Here is a 20,594-nt window from a genome sequence, read left to right as displayed (position 1 = left end):
CCAGTGTCTTGGACTTTTGATGTTGCCTCCACACTAAAATCGGTTATATATATATATATATATATATATATATATATATATATATATATATATATATATATATATATATATATATATCGGGACAATAAATATTATCAGAAGTTATACTTCCTAGTCAACTTTTGATTTTTCCAATCAGGAAACAAATGCTGATTCACACGCAAAACGAAACAGATAAGTAAGAAGGGGAACACACTAGGTGACCACAGTGATACCAACTTCTTACCTAAATGTCATATACCTCATGTTCACATGGTTGTTACCATAAAATAAGGCTCTCCATAAGTTGTTTTTTTCTCTACACTTGACGACCGTTGTTTCATTTTGACAAATTTTCCTCAAACATTGAAGAAAGAGATGAAACTATATCTGTGGTTACCACTTTAGGGAAATATTTACATTACACAAGCAGTAAAGAACGTTCATGAATGAAGCTTGCAGACATTGAATGGAACAATTCACGAACGGAGTGAAGCATTTTTATCCAGTTTTTTTTATGTGCAGCATTTCAGAGAGACAAGATGCATACACACAAACATTATATATAGTTCACAACTGTGCACAGTTTCAATTCTGTAATTGACATCTATGCTTGGTTTTCACAAACACATAAGTAGACATGTATTTATTGCTATTCGTTTATACCGTCCTTGTGTAGTTATATCACGCTTCAGTTCTTCATTTTGTGTTTTGCCCCCGTAAAAGTAATTTCACTTCCTGGTAGCCAGGTCATCTGGATGGGTGAGATATATCTATCTGCGTGTTGCAGATCATGTAATAGAATCTACAATATTTGCACGTAATGTGCTTGAATAATGTACCGACTTCAACTCATCATATCCAGACCCACTGACACCGGCTTGTCCCTCTTCAGTGAGTGCATCATACATCTTTGCTTCATCAACCACATCATATTCTAGACATGTGCAATTGACCTCAGCTCCACAAAGCCGGCTCCAGAGGCCTGCCGTCCCTCATCAGCGAGTGCATCATACATCTTTGCTTCATCAACCACATCATATTCTAGACATGTGCAATTGACCTCAGCTCCACAAAGCCGGCTCCAGAGGCCTGCCGTCCCTCATCAGTGAGTGCATCATACATCTTTGCTTCATCAACCTCATCATATACTGGAGCACCAATGGCCTCTGGTGACACATGCATGTCCTGGGTAGGCGTGATGTACTCCTGGGACCTGCAAGTTGGTTGCCATTGAAAGTGATTTTTGTTATTGTCTTTCTAATACGCATTACTTTTGTTGTGATCATCTCTCGTATTTGTTTTATATATACATGATGGCTATAGTTATAGTTCTCCAATTATTTATTTGCTTTCTTAGAATAAATTTAATTTGTTTATTGCAGTCATCGTATATTGAATACATTCTAGTGAGACAAACATCTAATAAATTATGCCGCGGCACCAGCACTATTCTATGAGATGTTCATAATTGTAAAGATTGACATCGAAATTAATGTTACGAGACCAGATCTGTGGTTTGGATGTAGCAGGTGCAATTGATGTTGACAAAAAACAGAAGCATTACCAAAATGAGTTCCTGGTTAGTTACTGTTTCAAATGATTATTTTGATTTTAAATTGATAAGACACACTGCCATCTGTAGAGATCATTAGCAAAATCAAATATTACATACTCACCGGGTTTTTTTCAAATACTTGATGAAAACTGTAATAATTGTCACCAAGACGCAAAATACTGTAAAGAACGATGACCCCACTATTACAACGCGGACATACGATGTGTTTTCATCTGAAAACAACAAGAGCTGATGGTTTGTTTTGATACATGTATCATGATGTTTTATGCAACTTTTCAACACTTTTATCAAAACACATAGACCAATGTAACTTTCCCCGCGATTAAGACGGTTTAATAGCTTAAATCATTTCACACCATTCCATCATGTTTTGCCATTGGCGAGGTCACTATTGTCACATCCTCATTCAAAATTTGACAACACATATTTTCTTTACCAGTTTTAGATGTAAACCCTCCAACTAATTTCCATGTGAACATTAACCGGAATGTTTGTCCAAGAGAAGAGGGGAGTGGTATGTCTAAGACATAGCAAAAGTGGTAGTTCTAATAACAAAGAGAGTGGTAGGCTTAAGAGATTAGCGTTAGGTCTAGTATATCGTGGACGTGGTAGGTTAAAGAGATGGGATAGTTACAGGTTTTTGAGTTTGGGGAGTTTTAATGTATCTGATAGATAGGGAGAGCAGTTAATTCTAAGACATGAAGCTGTTAGGTCTAAGACATAGATCAGTTAGGTGTAAGACATGGAGCTATTACATCTAAGACATGGAGCAGTTATGTCTAAGACATGAAGTTGTTAGGTCTAAGACATGAAGCTGTTAGGTCTAAGACATGGAACAGTTAGGTCTAAGATATGGGGCTGTTAGGTCTAAGACATGGATCAGTTATGTCTAAGACATGAAGCTGTTAGGTCTAAGACATGGAACAGTTAGGTCTAAGATATGGGGCTGTTAGGTCTAAGACATGGATCAGTTATGTCTAAGACATGAAGCTGTTAGGTCTAAGACATGGAACAGTTAGGTCTAAGATATGGGGCTGTTAGGTCTAAGACATGGAGCAGTTATGTCTAAGACATGAAGTTGTTAGGTCTAAGACATGAAGCTGTTAGGTCTAAGACATGGAATAGTTAGGTCTAAGATATGGGGCTGTTAGGTCTAAGACATGGATCAGTTATGTCTAAGACATGAAGCTGTTAGGTCTAAGACATGGAACAGTTAGGTCTAAGATATGGGGCTGTTAGGTCTAAGACATGGATCAGTTATGTCTAAGACATGAAGCTGTTAGGTCTAAGACATGGAACAGTTAGGTCTAAGATATGAAGCTGTTAGGTCTAAGACATGGATCAGTTATGTCTAAGACATGAAGCTGTTAGGTCTAAGACATGGAACAGTTAGGTCTAAGACATGAAGCTGTTAGGTCTAAGACATGGATCAGTTATGTCTAAGACATGAAGCTGTTAGGTCTAAGACATGGAACAGTTAGGTCTAAGATATGGGGCTGTTAGGTCTAAGACATGGATCAGTTATGTCTAAGACATGAAGCTGTTAGGTCTAAGACATGGAACAGTTAGGTCTAAGACATAAAGCTGTTAGGTCTAAGACATGGATCAGTTATGTCTAAGACATGAAGCTGTTAGGTCTAAGACATGGAACAGTTAGGTCTAAGATATGGGGATGTAAGGTATAAGACATGGAGCAGTTAGGTCTAATACATGGGGCTGTAGGTCTAAGACATGGAGCAGTTAGGTCTAAGACATGGAGTTGGTAGGTCTAAGACATGGAGCTGTTAGGTCTAAGACATGGAGCAGTTAGGTCTAAGGTATGGATCAGTTAGGTCTAAGGTATGGATCAGTTAGGTCTAAGACATGAAGCTGTTAGGTCTAAGACATGGATCAGTTAGGTCTAAGACATGGAGCAGTTAGGTCTAAGGTATGGATCAGTTAGGTCTAAGACATGGAGCTGTTAGGTCTAAGACATGGATCAGTTAGGTCTAAGGTATGGATCAGTTAGGTCTAAGACATGAAGCTGTTAGGTCTAAGACATGGATCAGTTAGGTCTAAGACATGGAGCTGTTAGGTCTAAGACATGGAGCTGTTAGGTCTAAGACATGGAGCTGTTAGGTCTAAGACATGAAGCTGTTAGGTCTAAGACATGGAACAGTTATGTCTAAGACATGAAGCTGTTAGGTCTAAGACATGGAACAGTTAGGTCTAAGATATGGGGCTGTTAGGTCTAAGACATGGAGCAGTTATGTCTAAGACATGAAGTTGTTAGGTCTAAGACATGAAGCTGTTAGGTCTAAGACATGGAACAGTTAGGTCTAAGATATGGGGCTGTTAGGTCTAAGACATGGATCAGTTATGTCTAAGACATGAAGCTGTTAGGTCTAAGACATGGAACAGTTAGGTCTAAGATATGGGGCTGTTAGGTCTAAGACATGGATCAGTTATGTCTAAGACATGAAGCTGTTAGGTCTAAGACATGGAACAGTTAGGTCTAAGATATGAAGCTGTTAGGTCTAAGACATGGATCAGTTATGTCTAAGACATGAAGCTGTTAGGTCTAAGACATGGAACAGTTAGGTCTAAGACATGAAGCTGTTAGGTCTAAGACATGGATCAGTTATGTCTAAGACATGAAGCTGTTAGGTCTAAGACATGGAACAGTTAGGTCTAAGATATGGGGCTGTTAGGTCTAAGACATGGATCAGTTATGTCTAAGACATGAAGCTGTTAGGTCTAAGACATGGAACAGTTAGGTCTAAGACATGAAGCTGTTAGGTCTAAGACATGGATCAGTTATGTCTAAGACATGAAGCTGTTAGGTCTAAGACATGGAACAGTTAGGTCTAAGATATGGGGCTGTTAGGTCTAAGACATGGATCAGTTATGTCTAAGACATGAAGCTGTTAGGTCTAAGACATGGAACAGTTAGGTCTAAGACATGAAGCTGTTAGGTCTAAGACATGGATCAGTTATGTCTAAGACATGAAGCTGTTAGGTCTAAGACATGGAACAGTTAGGTCTAAGATATGGGGATGTAAGGTATAAGACATGGAGCTGTTAGGTCTAATACATGAAGCTGTTAGGTCTAAGACATGGAGCTGTTAGGTCTAAGACATGGAGCTGTTAGGTCTAAGACATGAAACAGTTAAATCTCAGACATGGAGCAGTTAGGTCTAAGGTATGGATCAGTTAGGTCTAAGACATGGAGCTGTTAGGTCTAAGACATGGAGCTGTTAGGTCTAAGACATGAAACAGTTAGATCTAAGACATGGAGCAGTTAGGTCTAAGGTATGGATCAGTTAGGTCTAAGACATGGAGCTGTTAGGTCTAAGACATGAAGTTGTTAGGTCTCAGGCATGGATCAGTTAGGTCTAAGATATGGTGCTGTTAGGTCTAAGACATGGAGCAGTTATGTCTAAGACATGAAGTTGTTAGGTCTAAGACATGAAGCTGTTAGGTCTAAGACATGGAACAGTTAGGTCTAAGATATGGGGCTGTTAGGTCTAAGACATGGATCAGTTATGTCTAAGACATGAAGCTGTTAGGTCTAAGACATGGAACAGTTAGGTCTAAGATATGGGGCTGTTAGGTCTAAGACATGGATCAGTTATGTCTAAGACATGAAGCTGTTAGGTCTAAGACATGGAACACTTAGGTCTAAGATATGAAGCTGTTAGGTCTAAGACATGGATCAGTTATGTCTAAGACATGAAGCTGTTAGGTCTAAGACATGGAACAGTTAGGTCTAAGACATGAAGCTGTTAGGTCTAAGACATGGATCAGTTATGTCTAAGACATGAAGCTGTTAGGTCTAAGACATGGAACAGTTAGGTCTAAGATATGGGGCTGTTAGGTCTAAGACATGGATCAGTTATGTCTAAGACATGAAGCTGTTAGGTCTAAGACATGGAACAGTTAGGTCTAAGACATGAAGCTGTTAGGTCTAAGACATGGATCAGTTATGTCTAAGACATGAAGCTGTTAGGTCTAAGACATGGAACAGTTAGGTCTAAGATATGGGGCTGTTAGGTCTAAGACATGGATCAGTTATGTCTAAGACATGAAGCTGTTAGGTCTAAGACATGGAACAGTTAGGTCTAAGACATGAAGCTGTTAGGTCTAAGCCATGGATCAGTTATGTCTAAGACATGAAGCTGTTAGGTCTAAGACATGGAACAGTTAGGTCTAAGATATGGGGCTGTTAGGTCTAAGACATGGATCAGTTATGTCTAAGACATGAAGCTGTTAGGTCTAAGACATGGAACAGTTAGGTCTAAGATATGGGGCTGTTAGGTCTAAGACATGGATCAGTTATGTCTAAGACATGAAGCTGTTAGGTCTAAGACATGGAACAGTTAGGTCTAAGATATGGGGATGTAAGGTATAAGACATGGAGCTGTTAGGTCTAATACATGAAGCTGTTAGGTCTAAGACATGGAGCTGTTAGGTCTAAGACATGGAGCTGTTAGGTCTAAGACATGAAACAGTTAAATCTCAGACATGGAGCAGTTAGGTCTAAGGTATGGATCAGTTAGGTCTAAGACATGGAGCTGTTAGGTCTAAGACGTGGAGCTGTTAGGTCTAAGACATGAAACAGTTAGATCTAAGACATGGAGCAGTTAGGTCTAAGGTATGGATCAGTTAGGTCTAAGACATGGAGCTGTTAGGTCTAAGACATGAAGTTGTTAGGTCTCAGGCATGGATCAGTTAGGTCTAAGACATGGAGCTGTTAGATCTAGGTCTAAGACATAGAGCAGTTATGTCTAAGACATGAAACTGTTAGGTCTAAGGCATGGATCAGTTAGGTCTAAGACATGGAGCGGTTAGGTCTAGGTCTGAGACATGGGACTGTTAGGTCTAAGACATGGAGCTGTTAGGTCTAAGACATGGATCAGTTAGGTCTAAAACATGGAGCTGTTAGGTCTAAGACATGGAGTTGGTAGGTCTAAGACATGGAACAGTTAGGTCTAAGACATGGAGTTGGTAGGTCTAAGACATGAAGCTGTTAGGTCTAGGTCTAAGACATGGATCAGCTAGGTCTAAGACATGGAGCAGTTAGGTCTAAGACATGGAGCTGTTAGGTCTAGGTCTAAGACATGGATCAGCTAGGTCTAAGACATGGAGCAGTTAGGTCTAAGACATGGAGCTGTTAGGTCTAGGTCTAAGACATGGATCAGCTAGGTCTAAGACATGGAGCTGTTAGGTCTAGGTCTAAGACATGGAGTTGGTAGGTCTAAGACAACAGTTAGGTCTAAGACATGGAGCTGTTAGGTCTAAGACATGGAGTTGGTAGGTCTAAGACATGGAGCAGTTAGGTCTAAGACATATAGGCCTAAGACATGGAGTTGGTAGGTCTAAGACATATAGGCCTAAGACATGGAGTTGGTAGGTCTAAGACATATAGTTGTTAGGTCTAAGACATGGAGCTGTTATGTCTAAGACATGGAACAGCTAGGTCTAAGACATGGAGCTGTTAGGTCTAAGACATGGAGCTGTTAGGTCTAAGACATGGAGCTGTTAGGTCTAAGACATGGAGCAGTTAAGTATTCAGCAACCCAAGTTTGCCATAAAAGACGACTAAACTTGTCGTAAGAAGCGACTAACAGGATCCGGTGGTCAGGCTTGCTGACTTGTTTGATGTATGTCATCGTATCACAACTGCGTGGATTCAAGCTCATATCAGTCACTGGATTGTCTGGTTCAGACTCGATTATTTAAAAACCGCCGTCATATAGCTAGACAATTGCTGAGTGCGGCGTTAAACAACAAAAAAAAAAAAAAAAAAATCACAAGTGATATCGTGCAAATTGGTTTACCTTCTGTCATTATGTTTAAAGCATACACTCATAGTAAACAACTTTACCGAGAGTACAGATCTGATCAACACGTGGATATCTGTTGTAGCCTATAGGATGATATAAATATTAAACCTAGCTATAAAAAGGACACCTACCCGATTTTCCATCACAGTCAGATCCGTAGTATATATGCTTTTTGCCAGCATATGGTGCAAGACAGTAGCAACATGTCCCTGTCAGCCAGTGACAGGATTTACATGAACGTGAAGTCTTACCGCAAGTCCCGTAGTAGGAGTCCACGAATCCAGAAATAAAACCTACCCGATTGCTCATCACATGTTCCTGTCTTCCTGTTGCATGCCATACATCCACTTGAACACGTCTTGCAGTCAGTCCCGTAGTAGGAGTCCACACATCCAGACACACAGGAGGAGTTCAACTGACAATATCCTCCATCACAACCACCTGGACATGCTGTACAGTTACCTCCTGGACTGTCACATGGTATGTTGCAGCCGATGCCTTGGTATCCTTGGACACACCCGTCATTGCAGTTATCACTACCATAGCTTGAGATCACACATTTGTTATTCCTACAGTTCTTGCTGCAGGTAGAGTTGCATTTTCGTCCGTAATACCCCGTGTCACACTCAGAGAAGCAATCCCCAAACACTCCGTCGCAGTCTGAGCAGTGATAGGTGTCATTGCATGGAATGGCTGCAAGTTATAGTACAGGTATTATTTAATTTTGTTGAGAATAGAAAAAAGTGTGTTATTTAACAAGAATGGAACATGCACAACTGTGGTAAATGTGTTCAGAACTGTTTATCTATGAACACCTACATGTACATGCTGATGGCACTTCCCATGAAGACGAACATGACTGTAAATGTGTGAAGAAAGTTGGTAAAAGATAAGCAAAAGTGATTATAACTAAACAGCTATGTAGTGATGTGTATCACGTTGACATAAAATAAAGCCTTCTTCTACTTATGACATGTTGTGCTAATTGCCCTATTTTCACTTTGAGAGCAGAGATTTGTAGAGCAGGTAGCATTACACTTCCCCAGCTAGAGATGCATCGCACTGACATAATGAGGAAGTAGAAACCTGTCTCCACTGATACTAGGGTGTAAAAATGCCACGATGTAAATACTAATAATTTAACCATCTGTAAACTCTAGATCAGAAATTATAACATCACATCGCTTTACCTTCAGTAGCAATTACCAAGAATGTCACCCATATCATCACAGAGGTGGCCATACCGTTTACTGAAACTGATAAGAAAGTTACAAATAGCATACCATACACAAGAAAACAACAATTGTTGGATGCAAAGACGACTCAGAACATGAATGTGCAACATATATGAAGAATACAAAGTGTTACACGGATCAGGAGTGGCAGGAAGTTGAAAGTACCAAAAAAAAGATGAAGATTGAAAATGTCACATTGTATTGAATCTTGCGCGGTATTAATACTCTTATATAGAGGTTATCACGCTTGTGTGTTTGGGGATGGTAAATATCCTGCATTAGGAATAAACGTTGTATTTAGCGAGCCTTGACGAGCTAAATACATAGTGTTTATTCCTAATACAGGATATTTACCATCCCCAAACACACAAGCGTGATAACCTCTTTATCATATAATGTCATTCTTTAATTCTGCGCTTCAAAATCGCTTTCCCTCTCAAAAACATTACCGAAACATTGCGAGTTTCCCTGGAATGCGCGCATTAATATTTATTACGTCACAGGGTAAGTGATGTGTCAGTCGGACAGTGACAGTAGCCAATATAGTTCCAACTGAAATCTGTTTCTTATACAGTGGCGAAGCAACATATACGCAAAACAACAATTGTTTTTAATTGCCTTTCGCGGCAATCCATCGGTCTGTCCGCTAGAGTAATTGCCCTTTGTCAAAGGGAAGCTACTCTAACCCTAGTCTATGAGACGTCACGGCCATGGTCAGACGTTGTTGACGGTCGGTCTGTCCTGTCATAACGTTAAGAAGTGTAGTCAGATGTACACAGAGCGACAAAACGAAACAAGGTAACAATTCAAACATATTTCGGCCAAATCCAACCATTTCAATTTGTGGAGAAGGTTTCAAGCCGCAGAGGTCTACCAGTCATGGCTACTGATCCCGCTTGGCTAGGCCTCGTGCCCTCGCAAAATTGTTTCGAAATTTATATCTCTGAAGTTGTCAAAACTTATAAAATGCCTTAGCTACGTCACAGTAAGACACTGATTTTCAGTATATTAGACTGTTCTTTTGATAATGAAAGCAATTATCTCTGTAGTTTATCCAGATTCACGATGGTTAAATCTGACTCGATCGCCGAATGACGATGGCGACGCCATGTTTGTTTATAAACAGGGAAAGTAGTCCCTTCTTGACCTTTGATATTTGCATCTCCATCCGCATATGACCCCAACGGATATCGTTTTTATCCGTTGGCTTTATCCTGCCGAGAAACCTACCCATTATATGATAAATCATTTTATCAACAGTGTGTACTTTAAAATGCAAACTTTACATAATACACATAATATACAGCCTTACCGTTTGTAGCAAGTGTCAACGTCCATACAGTTTAGCCCTCAATCTATGAAGGCTCAATCTATTGAAATGAAACCACACAAAGTACACTATCATCAACATGTTCAATTCCAGCAAATACTTACAGAAGGTCGGGCTCCTACATGGAAGTTTCCTGATGACTGGTGGGGCAGGTGGGACGAGCCAGGATCACCATAGTGATCCGGTCTGATACTTTTCATGCAATCTTGCATTTTAACCTCGATAGAATATGTTTCGTTGATAAATTGAGACTAGTTATTCTCTGGAGTTAAAGTTTTATGGTCATAATCACGTCTGGCTTCCTGTTGATTGTCTCACTTTCTGCCTCATCAGGAAGATGAAAATCAACAGTGTTACATGAGTAGAAGGAAATATTACCAACCAACGACGTAATATATATTAGGTTGAACATTATGTCAGTCAATTGTTTTTTACACTCATCGTTTCAATATTCCATGTTCATTCCTTTGAAATGAACTATATATATTCTGAATTTGCTTATGTTCATATTGTTTTTACTTTCGCTTGGATTATGTTTAAAGTTCAACAACTCTCTGACATTTCTAAATGGGTGTCAAAAGGTGTCGGTATGCATGTTACACAATGGAAGTCTTAAAACATCAACAACAAAAAATCATGCCAGTTTATTAATTAAATTAAAATTTACACCATATTTATATTTAGCCACGAATTGTGGATCAATGACTGTCAGCACAATGCCAGTCCCAGTTGAAAACCCATCAGGACCTGCATTAATTCAGCTCAGCACACCTGCCAGGGACACAATCCAGGTTTTCACTGAAATATTGTTTATTCCGACATTGGGCCATAACGCCACTCACTGGCGTACATGACTTTGGCGTTGCAGTGTCGGTCTGTAAACATGTGGGGTGAGGTGAGGTGAAATTCCAAGATTATTGCACTTATATAGCGACGTGCATGTACGCGTATTTGTGTGTGTGGCTGCTTGTACTAGTCCGGACTGATGCCGATTTATAGTGCTAGCTCACTGAGATACCATGCCGCAGTTTAACATGAATACCCCACTCAGACACAGTATACTGACTCCGAGCCGACCAGTCCTTGTTTTAGCCCCTTAATGCCGAGCGCCAGACAGGGTAACAACAAGTACAATCTTTTAACGTCTTTTTGTATGACGCGGCCCGGGATCGAACCCTGGACCTTCAGCTCTCCGGGCGGACGCTCTACCACAAGACCACGGAGGCGGTAATGGGGGAGGAAAGCCCATGGTGATGCCGGTCTTAGATGTTAATAAAGGAACTAATGCGGGAGGAAAGCCCATGGTGATGGTGATGCCTGTCTTAGATGTTAACAGGGCTCTAATGTGGGAGGAAAGCCCATGGTGATGCTGGTCTTAGATGTTAACAGGGAACTAATGGGGGAGGAAAACCCACGGTGATGGTGATGCCGGTCTTTGATGTTAACAGGGAACTAATGGGGGAGGAAAGCCCATGATGATGGTGATGCCTGTCTTAGATGTTAACAAGGAACTAATGGGGGAGGAAAGCCCATGGTGATGCTGGTCTTAGATGTTAATAAAGGAACTAATGCGGGAGGAAAGCCCATGGTGATGGTGATGCCGATCTTAGATGTTAATAAAGGAACTAATGCGGGAGGAAAGCCCATGGTGATGGTGATGCCTGTCTTAGATGTTAAAAGGGCTCTAATGTGGGAGGAAAGCCCATGGTGATGCTGGTCTTAGATGTTAACAGGGAACTAATGGGGGAGGAAAACCCACGGTGATGGTGATGCCGGTCTTAGATGTTAACAGGGAACTAATGGGGGAGGAAAGCCCATGATGGTGGTGACACCGTTCTTAGATTTTAACAAGGAACTAATGGGGGAGGAAAGCCCATGGTGATGGTGATGCCGTCTTGGATGTTAACAAGGAACTAATGGGGGAGGAAAGCCCAATGCGAAGGTGATGCTGGTCTTAGATGTTAATAGGGAACTAATGGGGGAGGAAAGCCCATGGTGATGGTGATGCCGGTCTTAGATGTTAAAAGGGAACTAATGGGGGAGGAAAACCCATGGTGATGGTGATGCCTGTCTTAGATGTTAACAGGGCTCTAATGTGGGAGGAAAGCCCATGGTGATGCTGGTCTTAGATGTTAACAGGGAACTAATGGGGGAGGAAAACCCACGGTGATGGTGATGCCGGTCTTAGATGTTAACAGGGAACTAATGGGGGAGGAAAGCCCATGATGATGGTGATGCCTGTCTTATATGTTAACAAGGAACTAATGGGGGAGGAAAGCCCATGGTGATGCTGGTCTTAGATGTTAATAAAGGAACTAATGCGGGAGGAAAGCCCATGGTGATGGTGATGCCGATCTTAGATGTTAATAAAGGAACTAATGCGGGAGGAAAGCCCATGGTGATGGTGATGCCTGTCTTAGATGTTAAAAGGGCTCTAATGTGGGAGGAAAGCCCATGGTGATGCTGGTCTTAGATGTTAACAGGGAACTAATGGGGGAGGAAAACCCACGGTGATGGTGATGCCGGTCTTAGATGTTAACAGGGAACTAATGGGGGAGGAAAGCCCATGATGGTGGTGACACCGTTCTTAGATTTTAACAAGGAACTAATGGGGGAGGAAAGCCCATGGTGATGGTGATGCCGTCTTGGATGTTAACAAGGAACTAATGGGGGAGGAAAGCCCAATGCGAAGGTGATGCTGGTCTTAGATGTTAATAGGGAACTAATGAGGGGGGGGGGGGGGGGAAACCCACGGTGATGGTGATGCCGGTCTTAGATGTTAAAAGGGAACTAATGGGGGAGGAAAACCCACGGTGATGGCGATGCTGGTCTTAGATGTTAACAAGGAACTAATGGGGGAGAAAAGCCCATGGTGATGGTGATGCCGGTCTTAGAGGTTAACAGGGAACTAAGGGGGGAGGAAAGCCCATGATGGTGATGTCGGCCTTTGACGTTAACAAGGAACTAATAAGGGACAAACGTGGGAGGTGATGTCGGTCCTAGATGTTAAAAAGGAACCCATATTAGACAAAGGTGATTTCCGTCTTTGACATTACCAACGAACTAAGACGGGAGACAAGGATCAAATGAGGGACGTTAAGAAGGAACAAATGCGGGACGACCGTGGAAGGTGATGTTGGTGTCAGATGTAAATAAGGAACTAATGTGGACGAACTTGGAAGGTGATGCTGGTGTTAGATGTAAATAAGGAACTAATGTAGGACGAACGTGAAAGTTTATGCTGGTCTTAGAAGTTAACAAGTACCTAGTGGGGTAGAAACTTTCGAGGAGTAGTTGGTTTACAGGGACCTAATGTTTGTTTGATTGTCTGTTGTTTAACACCTAACTCAGCAATATTCCAGCCATATGACCAGACAATCCAGTGGTTGGCAGCATGAACATCGATCCGCGCAATGACATGCATCAACCAAATAAGCGAGTCTGACCACCCGATCCCGAAAGACCTAATGAAACGTACAAGGTGATGTCGGGTTTAGATGTTTACAAGTACCGAATGAGGGAGAAACGTACAAGGTGATGTCGGTTTAGTTGTTTACAAGGACCGAATGAAGTAGAAACGTGCACGGTGATGTCGGGTTTAGATGTTTACAAGGACCGAATGAGGTAGAAACGTACAAGGTGATGTCGGTTTAGTTGTTTACAAGGACCGAATGAGGTAGAAACGTGCACGGTGATGTCCGGTTTAGATGTTTACAAGGACCGAATGCGGTAGAAACGTACAAGGTGATGTCGGGTTTAGATGTTTACAAGGACCGAATGAGGTAGAAACGTACAAGGTGATGTCAGGTTTAGATGTTTACAAGGACCGAATGAGGTAGAAACGTACAAGGTGATGTCGGTTTAGATGTTTACAAGGACTGAATGAGGTAGAAACGTACACGTTGATATGCGGGGAGTGCTCATGTGATACTAACTACCATAGCTACTCTTAGGGCTGTGATCACCTACACGAGAAGAATTACGTCACCGACATTGTTCCAAGGACTGTTTTGCAAGGTTAACATTTATTAATAATGTACAAGCAAATAGTAACATTTTAACTGTTGTATAGTTATCTCTTTAGTTTGATTACTGCAGCCCATGCATTTAGTTAAACCTTGAGTATTTTATTGTCAGCAAATAATTGAAGTTTAAGTAAAACGTCGAGTGCTGTCGGCGGCAGAGAGCGTTTAGATTTATGCACCACTACCTGTTGTCTGCAAACATCACAGACTTGATCATTCGAGATGTTTGGGGATGGATCAGTTTGTAGAAGACTGCAGACTCCAATTGTATACCTTATACTAACTTGAGTGACTGTTTAACGTTGCAGTTAGCGCTATTCCAGCTTCTCTGGTACTGAACCGTCACACCGTTTATTGAAATCACGAGCAACGGCCATGGCCATTCAAAATACCAATCAATAATTAATCACAGAGCGTGAACATCTAATCTTCATCTTGTTCGCATGCAAGGCATCATTGTGACCAATTCTGAATACAGAATGGCATAGTGAAAGGTAACTATGTTGAACACAACTTCATTGTACAAGTAAATAACAACATTCCATATATAAACAAACGGACAGGCAAAAGGTTGGAAATGGTTCCATTTATATAGTTTTGTGAATACTAATTACACACATCATACTATATTCTACAATATGAAATATCTGTTCAAACTAAGCTGAGGTAAAACATGGTTTAACTTTCAAGATAGTTGCACTTACATAGCGATGTGCATGCATGTGTCCCGAGCTATTCCAGTTTTATAGCGGGAACTCATTAAGATGCCATGGCACAGTTTAGCATGGACATTGCAGCCTCAGAGACAATATACTGAATCCCAGCCCTTTTCCTCGTAATGCTGAATGCTTGTATCGAACCACCAACATTCCACAATCTGGGCAGATCCTCTGTCCACTTTATCTCGGAGGGGAAAGTCCTTTTCAAGAATTGCATACTGGATAGACAGCGTCATTAGTTAACGAAAGACCTTTGCAAAACAAAATATTTACTAAGCATGTGACAATTTTGAGTAAATATTGCCAAAATCACCAGCAAATTTCCGTTTGTCTACATCTACAACGTCATAAACATCATCCGCTCCACCACCAGCTGCACTTCCTCTTCCACAGTTTCCATCAGGTGACCCACAAGTCATGGCCGTGTCTTTCAGTGGTATCTCAGAATACCATTCCAGCTCCACAACAGGGGCATCGTCCTTCTCGACAACAGAGTCGCACACAACATCCTTTGTCTTGGTAACACTGTAAAAGTAAAAACAATGCATGTTGATGACATTAACAGTAGGCCCACATTTACACCTATCAGCCAAGCGTCCATATTTGCAAAGTTATACATGTTTAAATAATAATCATGGTCAAATATATTTGATACATGACTGATTTGATTGTAGGGGTTATTAGCTGTAAAACGACTTGATTTTTTTCGGGAAATGTCTGCCACAAAACATACATTGTTGCTGGGTTTTTGCTGTTGTAATATTTAGGCTCATATTCTTAATTAGGAAAATACAGGCAAGAACTTTTTAGCGTTCATCAAACATGCGTGTCAGGCAGTGACATGCAAATACTCGAATTTTGGACTGGTTAACAAGTGGCTGTTGTAAGTTGAGACACAGCACCCCACGTCGCAGTGACCACGGTGATTCCATGTCAGTTAATACGACGAGTATGGCACATGGTCCAACTGTGACTCTTAATGTTGGAACATCGCTGACTGTGCTCAGCGCGTCTTTGGAAGCCATTTAGAAGTTGCAATGCTAAGTAAAGATAAAATATATGAATAGACAACTTCTTTATTACAATTAGGAGCGGCGTTTCGGTGTAGGTTCAACTACAGAGTATCGATGACAAGTATATATTTATATACGTATACAGGTAGGAGGCAGTGTTCATACAGTAGAGCAGACATCAGATGTAGTTACACTGAAGTATAAAAGCATGTACACAGAATGGTAGTACACATATTGACCGTCCGGTCACGCAAGCACGCACGCACCCACCCACCTACTCACTCACTCACTCACTCACAAACTCATGCACTGACTCACGCACCTGTCCTTTCTCAAGCGGTGACGGTACTTGCAGCACACAACCAGGGAGATGACAGTCATGAAACCGAAAGCTGATGTGGCAAGCCCTACACGTAGTCTCACTTTACCACCTGACAAAGAACAATGTTGATGTGAAAGTTTGATTCATTTCCTTACATCAAGTGCGTGAAGAAGAGCCAACCACGGATAACTGATCATGTCATATTCTGAACTTGTATATTATTACTTTTACTGCAGGGATAAAGCGCATGTGCAAAACATGTCACTATAACTATAATATGTATGAGGTATAAAGTAATATGAATACACGTTCGTGACTGAGGACATTGATCATTGTTGTCAATATGTTCTTCACTGGTGATGTCCTGTGAATAGGTTTCTTTAAAGGGCCACCTTCTCTCATGATGTTAAATACATATCATCGCGTCAAGCTATGTTAATGATAATAAAATGGCCATGTTTGGATATATACCTAAACGCCTAAAGCATCCCTTAGGGAAGTCATGATATTACAGCCAGACGTACGAAAATATCCGATTTCTCACCACAGTCAGACCCGTAGTAGGAGTCTACACATCCAGACACACAGGAGGAGTCCAGCTGACAATATCCTCCATCACAGCCACCTGGACATGGTGTACAGTTACCTCCTGGACTGTCACATGGTATGTTGCAGCCAATGCCGTGGTATCCTGGCACACAACCCTTAGTGCAGTTGGCACTACCATGGCTTGAGATCAGACATTTGTTATTTCTACAGTTCTTGCTGCAGGTAGACTTGCATTGTTGATCGTAATATCCAGTGTCACACTCAGTGACGCAGTCCCCGGACTCTCTGTCACATTCTGAACAGTGATGGGTTTCCTTGCATGGAATGGCTGAAAGTTAGATCACAGTCGTTATGTGATGGTTTCACGAATTGGAAAATATGTTTCCTCTTTAGCAAAACTAGGAGATACCTACGTACGTGAAATAAGTTACATGATTATGTATTCCTGAGCACCTAAATGCATATTCTGGGGGTTCTTCCTATGAAAGATCAGCAGAACGTTAATCACCTACATGTGTATGGAATAAAACTGATTATACATGAACAGCTAAATACAAAAGGATGGGACGCTGAAAGACAGCGAACACTTATACTACCCAAACAACTTTGTACTGACTGATTTGGCTTTGAGACACAATACAGTTGATTTGACTTAAAAAAATAAATGAGAAATATGATGATTGCATATAGGATTTACATAAGACCTGGATGCAGATGGGATAAAGTATTACGCATGTATATTAATCATACGTCCAGTATACTCACTAGAGCAGAAACATTTACAATACAATGCCAACCCCCCTTTCACCTCACAACACCATCTTCATCAATACTATATAATAGATCTTGATTATAGTTGGGCGGTCGGGTAGCCTAGTGGTTAAAGCGTTCGCTCGTCACGCCGAAGACCCGGGTTCGATTCCCGACATGGGTACAATGTGTGAAGCCCATTTCTGGTGTCCCCCGCCATGATATTGCTGGAATATTGCTAAAAGCGGCGTAAAACCAAACTCACTCACTCACTCACTTCATCAATGCAATATCTAAATGGTATTTTAGCGTATTTACATTTAAAAGCACAGCACAATTTTGACATAGCACTCATAGACTAAAAATTGAAGTAGGAAGGCATATAAATATAGCTAGATAATTGAGAATATGAAGCAATGTAATTTAAATGTGAGAGGAGATGAGTTTCATTTTCTGTTAGTTGGTCCCAACTGCGAGTATGAACTACATATACTACTCAAAGGAAGTTAAGGATCACCTGATTCTTTCATATTACAATAGTTAATCTCTCATGCCATGACAGATTAACATTACCAATATGAAAGTATCGGGTGATCCTTAACTTCTTTTGAGTAGTATATATAGAACCGCCTTTGTATGTACATCCCACTCAACATAAACCATAAACCATGTCAAACACTGATAATTGTACTCTTACAAGAAAAACTGTCAATATGCATTTGGCATGCGGTGACATTAGAATATGATCTGTTAGACATATTTGCAACTACTCCCGAAAATCATGTTTTATGAGCCTGCGTCCTGTCAGTGTGGAATAAAACTTTTCCTTATCGAGAGCTCTTTGATTTACCTCCAGTGGCAACTACCAAGCATGCTAGCCATATCATCACCAAGGAAACCATTGTACTGACTGAAACAGATATGAAAGTGAAACAATATTAAGTTATAATGTGAGGCAGTATTTCAGCCATATCGTAACTAGCAATGTTATAAATAACACATGCATTTAAACTATAAAAGCCTATCAACATGGGACAGTTAAATAACAAGCATATCACTAATTGTTATTTAAAACTAGCATATACAAATGTATCACTATATATCACAATAGATGATAAGAAAAGGTTGCAGATCGCCAGCAACTGAAGGTACATCACCATCCTAAAACCACGGGGACTTGCATTACTTTTGCTTCCTCTATGGACTTAAGTGACAAACTTTACTCATTAGTAAACACAATGAAACAACAATTGTCTGATGCAACGACTGGAGGGATCCAATAGGAATTCAGAAATCAAAGAGTTGTGGACTTTGGCCGTCAGAAAGGCGTGCATGCTATACTCCCCACAATGCTGATAATGCTAAAAAGAGGGATTGCACACAGTTCATTATGGAATCCAGCACATTTTAAAACCAAAATAACTTCAACATATTTATATGATGAATATAAATATCAACAGCAGATACTTACGCTACGTTAGGACTTGATGTTTTCCGATGATTTGCAGACAAGCTGTGTGTAAACCATGAACCATCTGTATCATGTCAGAGGGGGCTGTGATCCATGTGTTGTCACACGGCCAGCAGTCTTCTTTCCTACTCACATTCCGCTTCCTGTTGATAGTATTGCCTCCCCCTGCCCCAATACGCACCATCCCCCCTAGACCCCGACCCCTACCCCACCCCCTCTCATCCCCTTTTGTTACAAGGAAGACGAAAATGAATACTGACACATATAATATCAACATGCATTGGTGATTCAATTAAATAATAAAGGTATCCAGTCTCAAGTTAATGAGCTGCTTCGAAATAACTTTGCACAAAACAGTTATTTCAGAAGTGTGATTGATATATTTTAATGCAAATGTTTCTGTGAAAATATCGAGGACGTTAAGACAACACCAGTTATGATTATAAAGGTTTTGGTTTGGTTTGTGCTTTAACGCCGCACTCAGCAATATTCCAGCTATATGACGGTGGTCTGTAAATAATCGATTCTGGGCGAGACAATCCAGTGATTGACATCATGAGCATCGATCCACTGAATGTTATCGTGTCTAGGTACACATGAATGTTATCGTGTCTAGGTACACATGAATGTTGTCGTGTCTAGGTACACATGAATGTTGTCGTGTCTAGGTACACATGAATGTTGTCATGTCTAGGTACACATGACTGTTGTCGTGTCAAGGTACACATGAATGTTGTCGCGTCTAGGTACACATGAATGTTGTCATGTCTAGGTACACATGGATGTATTGTGTCTAGGTACACATGGATGTTATCGTGTCTAGGTACACATGAATGTTGCATTGTCTAGTTACACATGAATGTTATCGTGTCTAGGTACACATGGATGGTGTTGTGTCTAGGTACACATGAATGTTGTCGTGTCTAGGTACACATGAATGTTGTCGTGTCTAGGTACACATGAATGTTGTTGTGTCTAGGTACACATGAATGTTGTCGTGTCTAAGTACACATGAATGTTGTCGTGTCTAGGTACACATGAATGTTGTCGTGTCTAGATACACATGAATGGTGTTGTATCTAGGTACACATGAATGTCATCGTTTCTAGGTACACATGCATGTTGTCGTGTCTAGGTACACATGAATGTTATCGTGTCTAGGTACACATGAATGTTGTCGTATGTAGGTGCACATGAATGTTGTCGTGTCTAAGTACACATGAGTGTTGTTGTGTCTAGGTACACATTAATGTTGTTGTGTCTAGGTACACATGACTTTTGTATTTTGGTACACATGAATGTTGTCGTGTCTAGGTACACATGGATGTTGTCGTGTCTAAGTACACATGAATGTTGTTGTGTCTAGGAACACATGAATGTTGTCGTGTCTAGGTACACATGAATGTTGTTGTCTAGGTACACATAAATGTTATCGTGTCTAGGTACACATGAATGTTATCGTTTCTAGGTACACATGGATGTTGTCGTGTCTAGGTGCACATGGATGTTGTCGTATCTAGGCACACATGAATGTTATCGTGTCTATGTACACATGAATGTTATCGTGTCTAGGTACACATGGATGTTGTCGTGTCTAGGTACACATGGATGTTGTTGTGTCTAGGTACACATGAATGTTATCGTGTCTAGGTACACATGGATGTTATCGTGTCTAGGTACACATGGATGTTGTCCTGTCTAGTTACACATGGATGTTGTCGTGTCTAGGTACACATGGATGTTGTCGTGTCTGGGTAC

General features: G+C 40.8%; 1 protein-coding gene across 2 annotated transcripts; it reads right to left on the bottom strand.

The window, feature by feature from the left end:
- Positions 1-14,602: 14,602 nt before the first annotated feature.
- On the bottom strand, positions 14,603-19,009 carry LOC125377931 (protein draper-like). 2 transcript variants are annotated; one of them, XM_048392043.1, is made up of 5 exons: positions 18,837-19,009; positions 18,216-18,275; positions 16,611-16,943; positions 16,067-16,175; positions 14,603-15,256 (listed from the first exon to the last, which is right to left on the bottom strand). In XM_048392043.1, the coding sequence occupies exons 2-5, from the start codon at positions 18,265-18,267 to the stop codon at positions 15,004-15,006; spliced, it is 747 nt and encodes a 248-aa protein (XP_048248000.1). In that variant the 5' UTR covers positions 18,268-18,275; positions 18,837-19,009; the 3' UTR covers positions 14,603-15,003. The 2 variants fall into 2 exon arrangements, with proteins under 2 accessions (XP_048248000.1, XP_048248001.1); XM_048392044.1 differs by having other exon boundaries at positions 16,713-16,943.
- Between the last annotated feature and the right edge of the window lie 1,585 nt (positions 19,010-20,594).

The sequence above is a fragment of the Haliotis rufescens genome, unplaced genomic scaffold, assembly GCF_023055435.1.
Source record: "Haliotis rufescens isolate VD_foot unplaced genomic scaffold, xgHalRufe1.0.p SCAF_107, whole genome shotgun sequence".
NCBI lineage: Eukaryota > Metazoa > Mollusca > Gastropoda > Lepetellida > Haliotidae > Haliotis > Haliotis rufescens.
Note: the sequence above shows the minus strand (reverse complement) of the source record. Positions and strands in the feature narration are given on the sequence as shown.

Bases quoted from the DNA above. Each gene is read 5' to 3' on its own strand.
- LOC125377931 (XM_048392043.1), bottom strand. From the start codon at position 18,267: ATGGTTTCCTTGGTGATGATATGGCTAGCATGCTTGGTAGTTGCCACT. The intron at 16,176-16,610 runs GTGAGAAATCGG...GTTCTTTGTCAG, and splicing joins CTACTACGGGTCTGACTGTG to GTGGTAAAGTGAGACTACGT. The intron at 15,257-16,066 runs GTGCGTGAGTCA...TTACTTTTACAG, and splicing joins CACCGCTTGAGAAAGGACAG to TGTTACCAAGACAAAGGATG.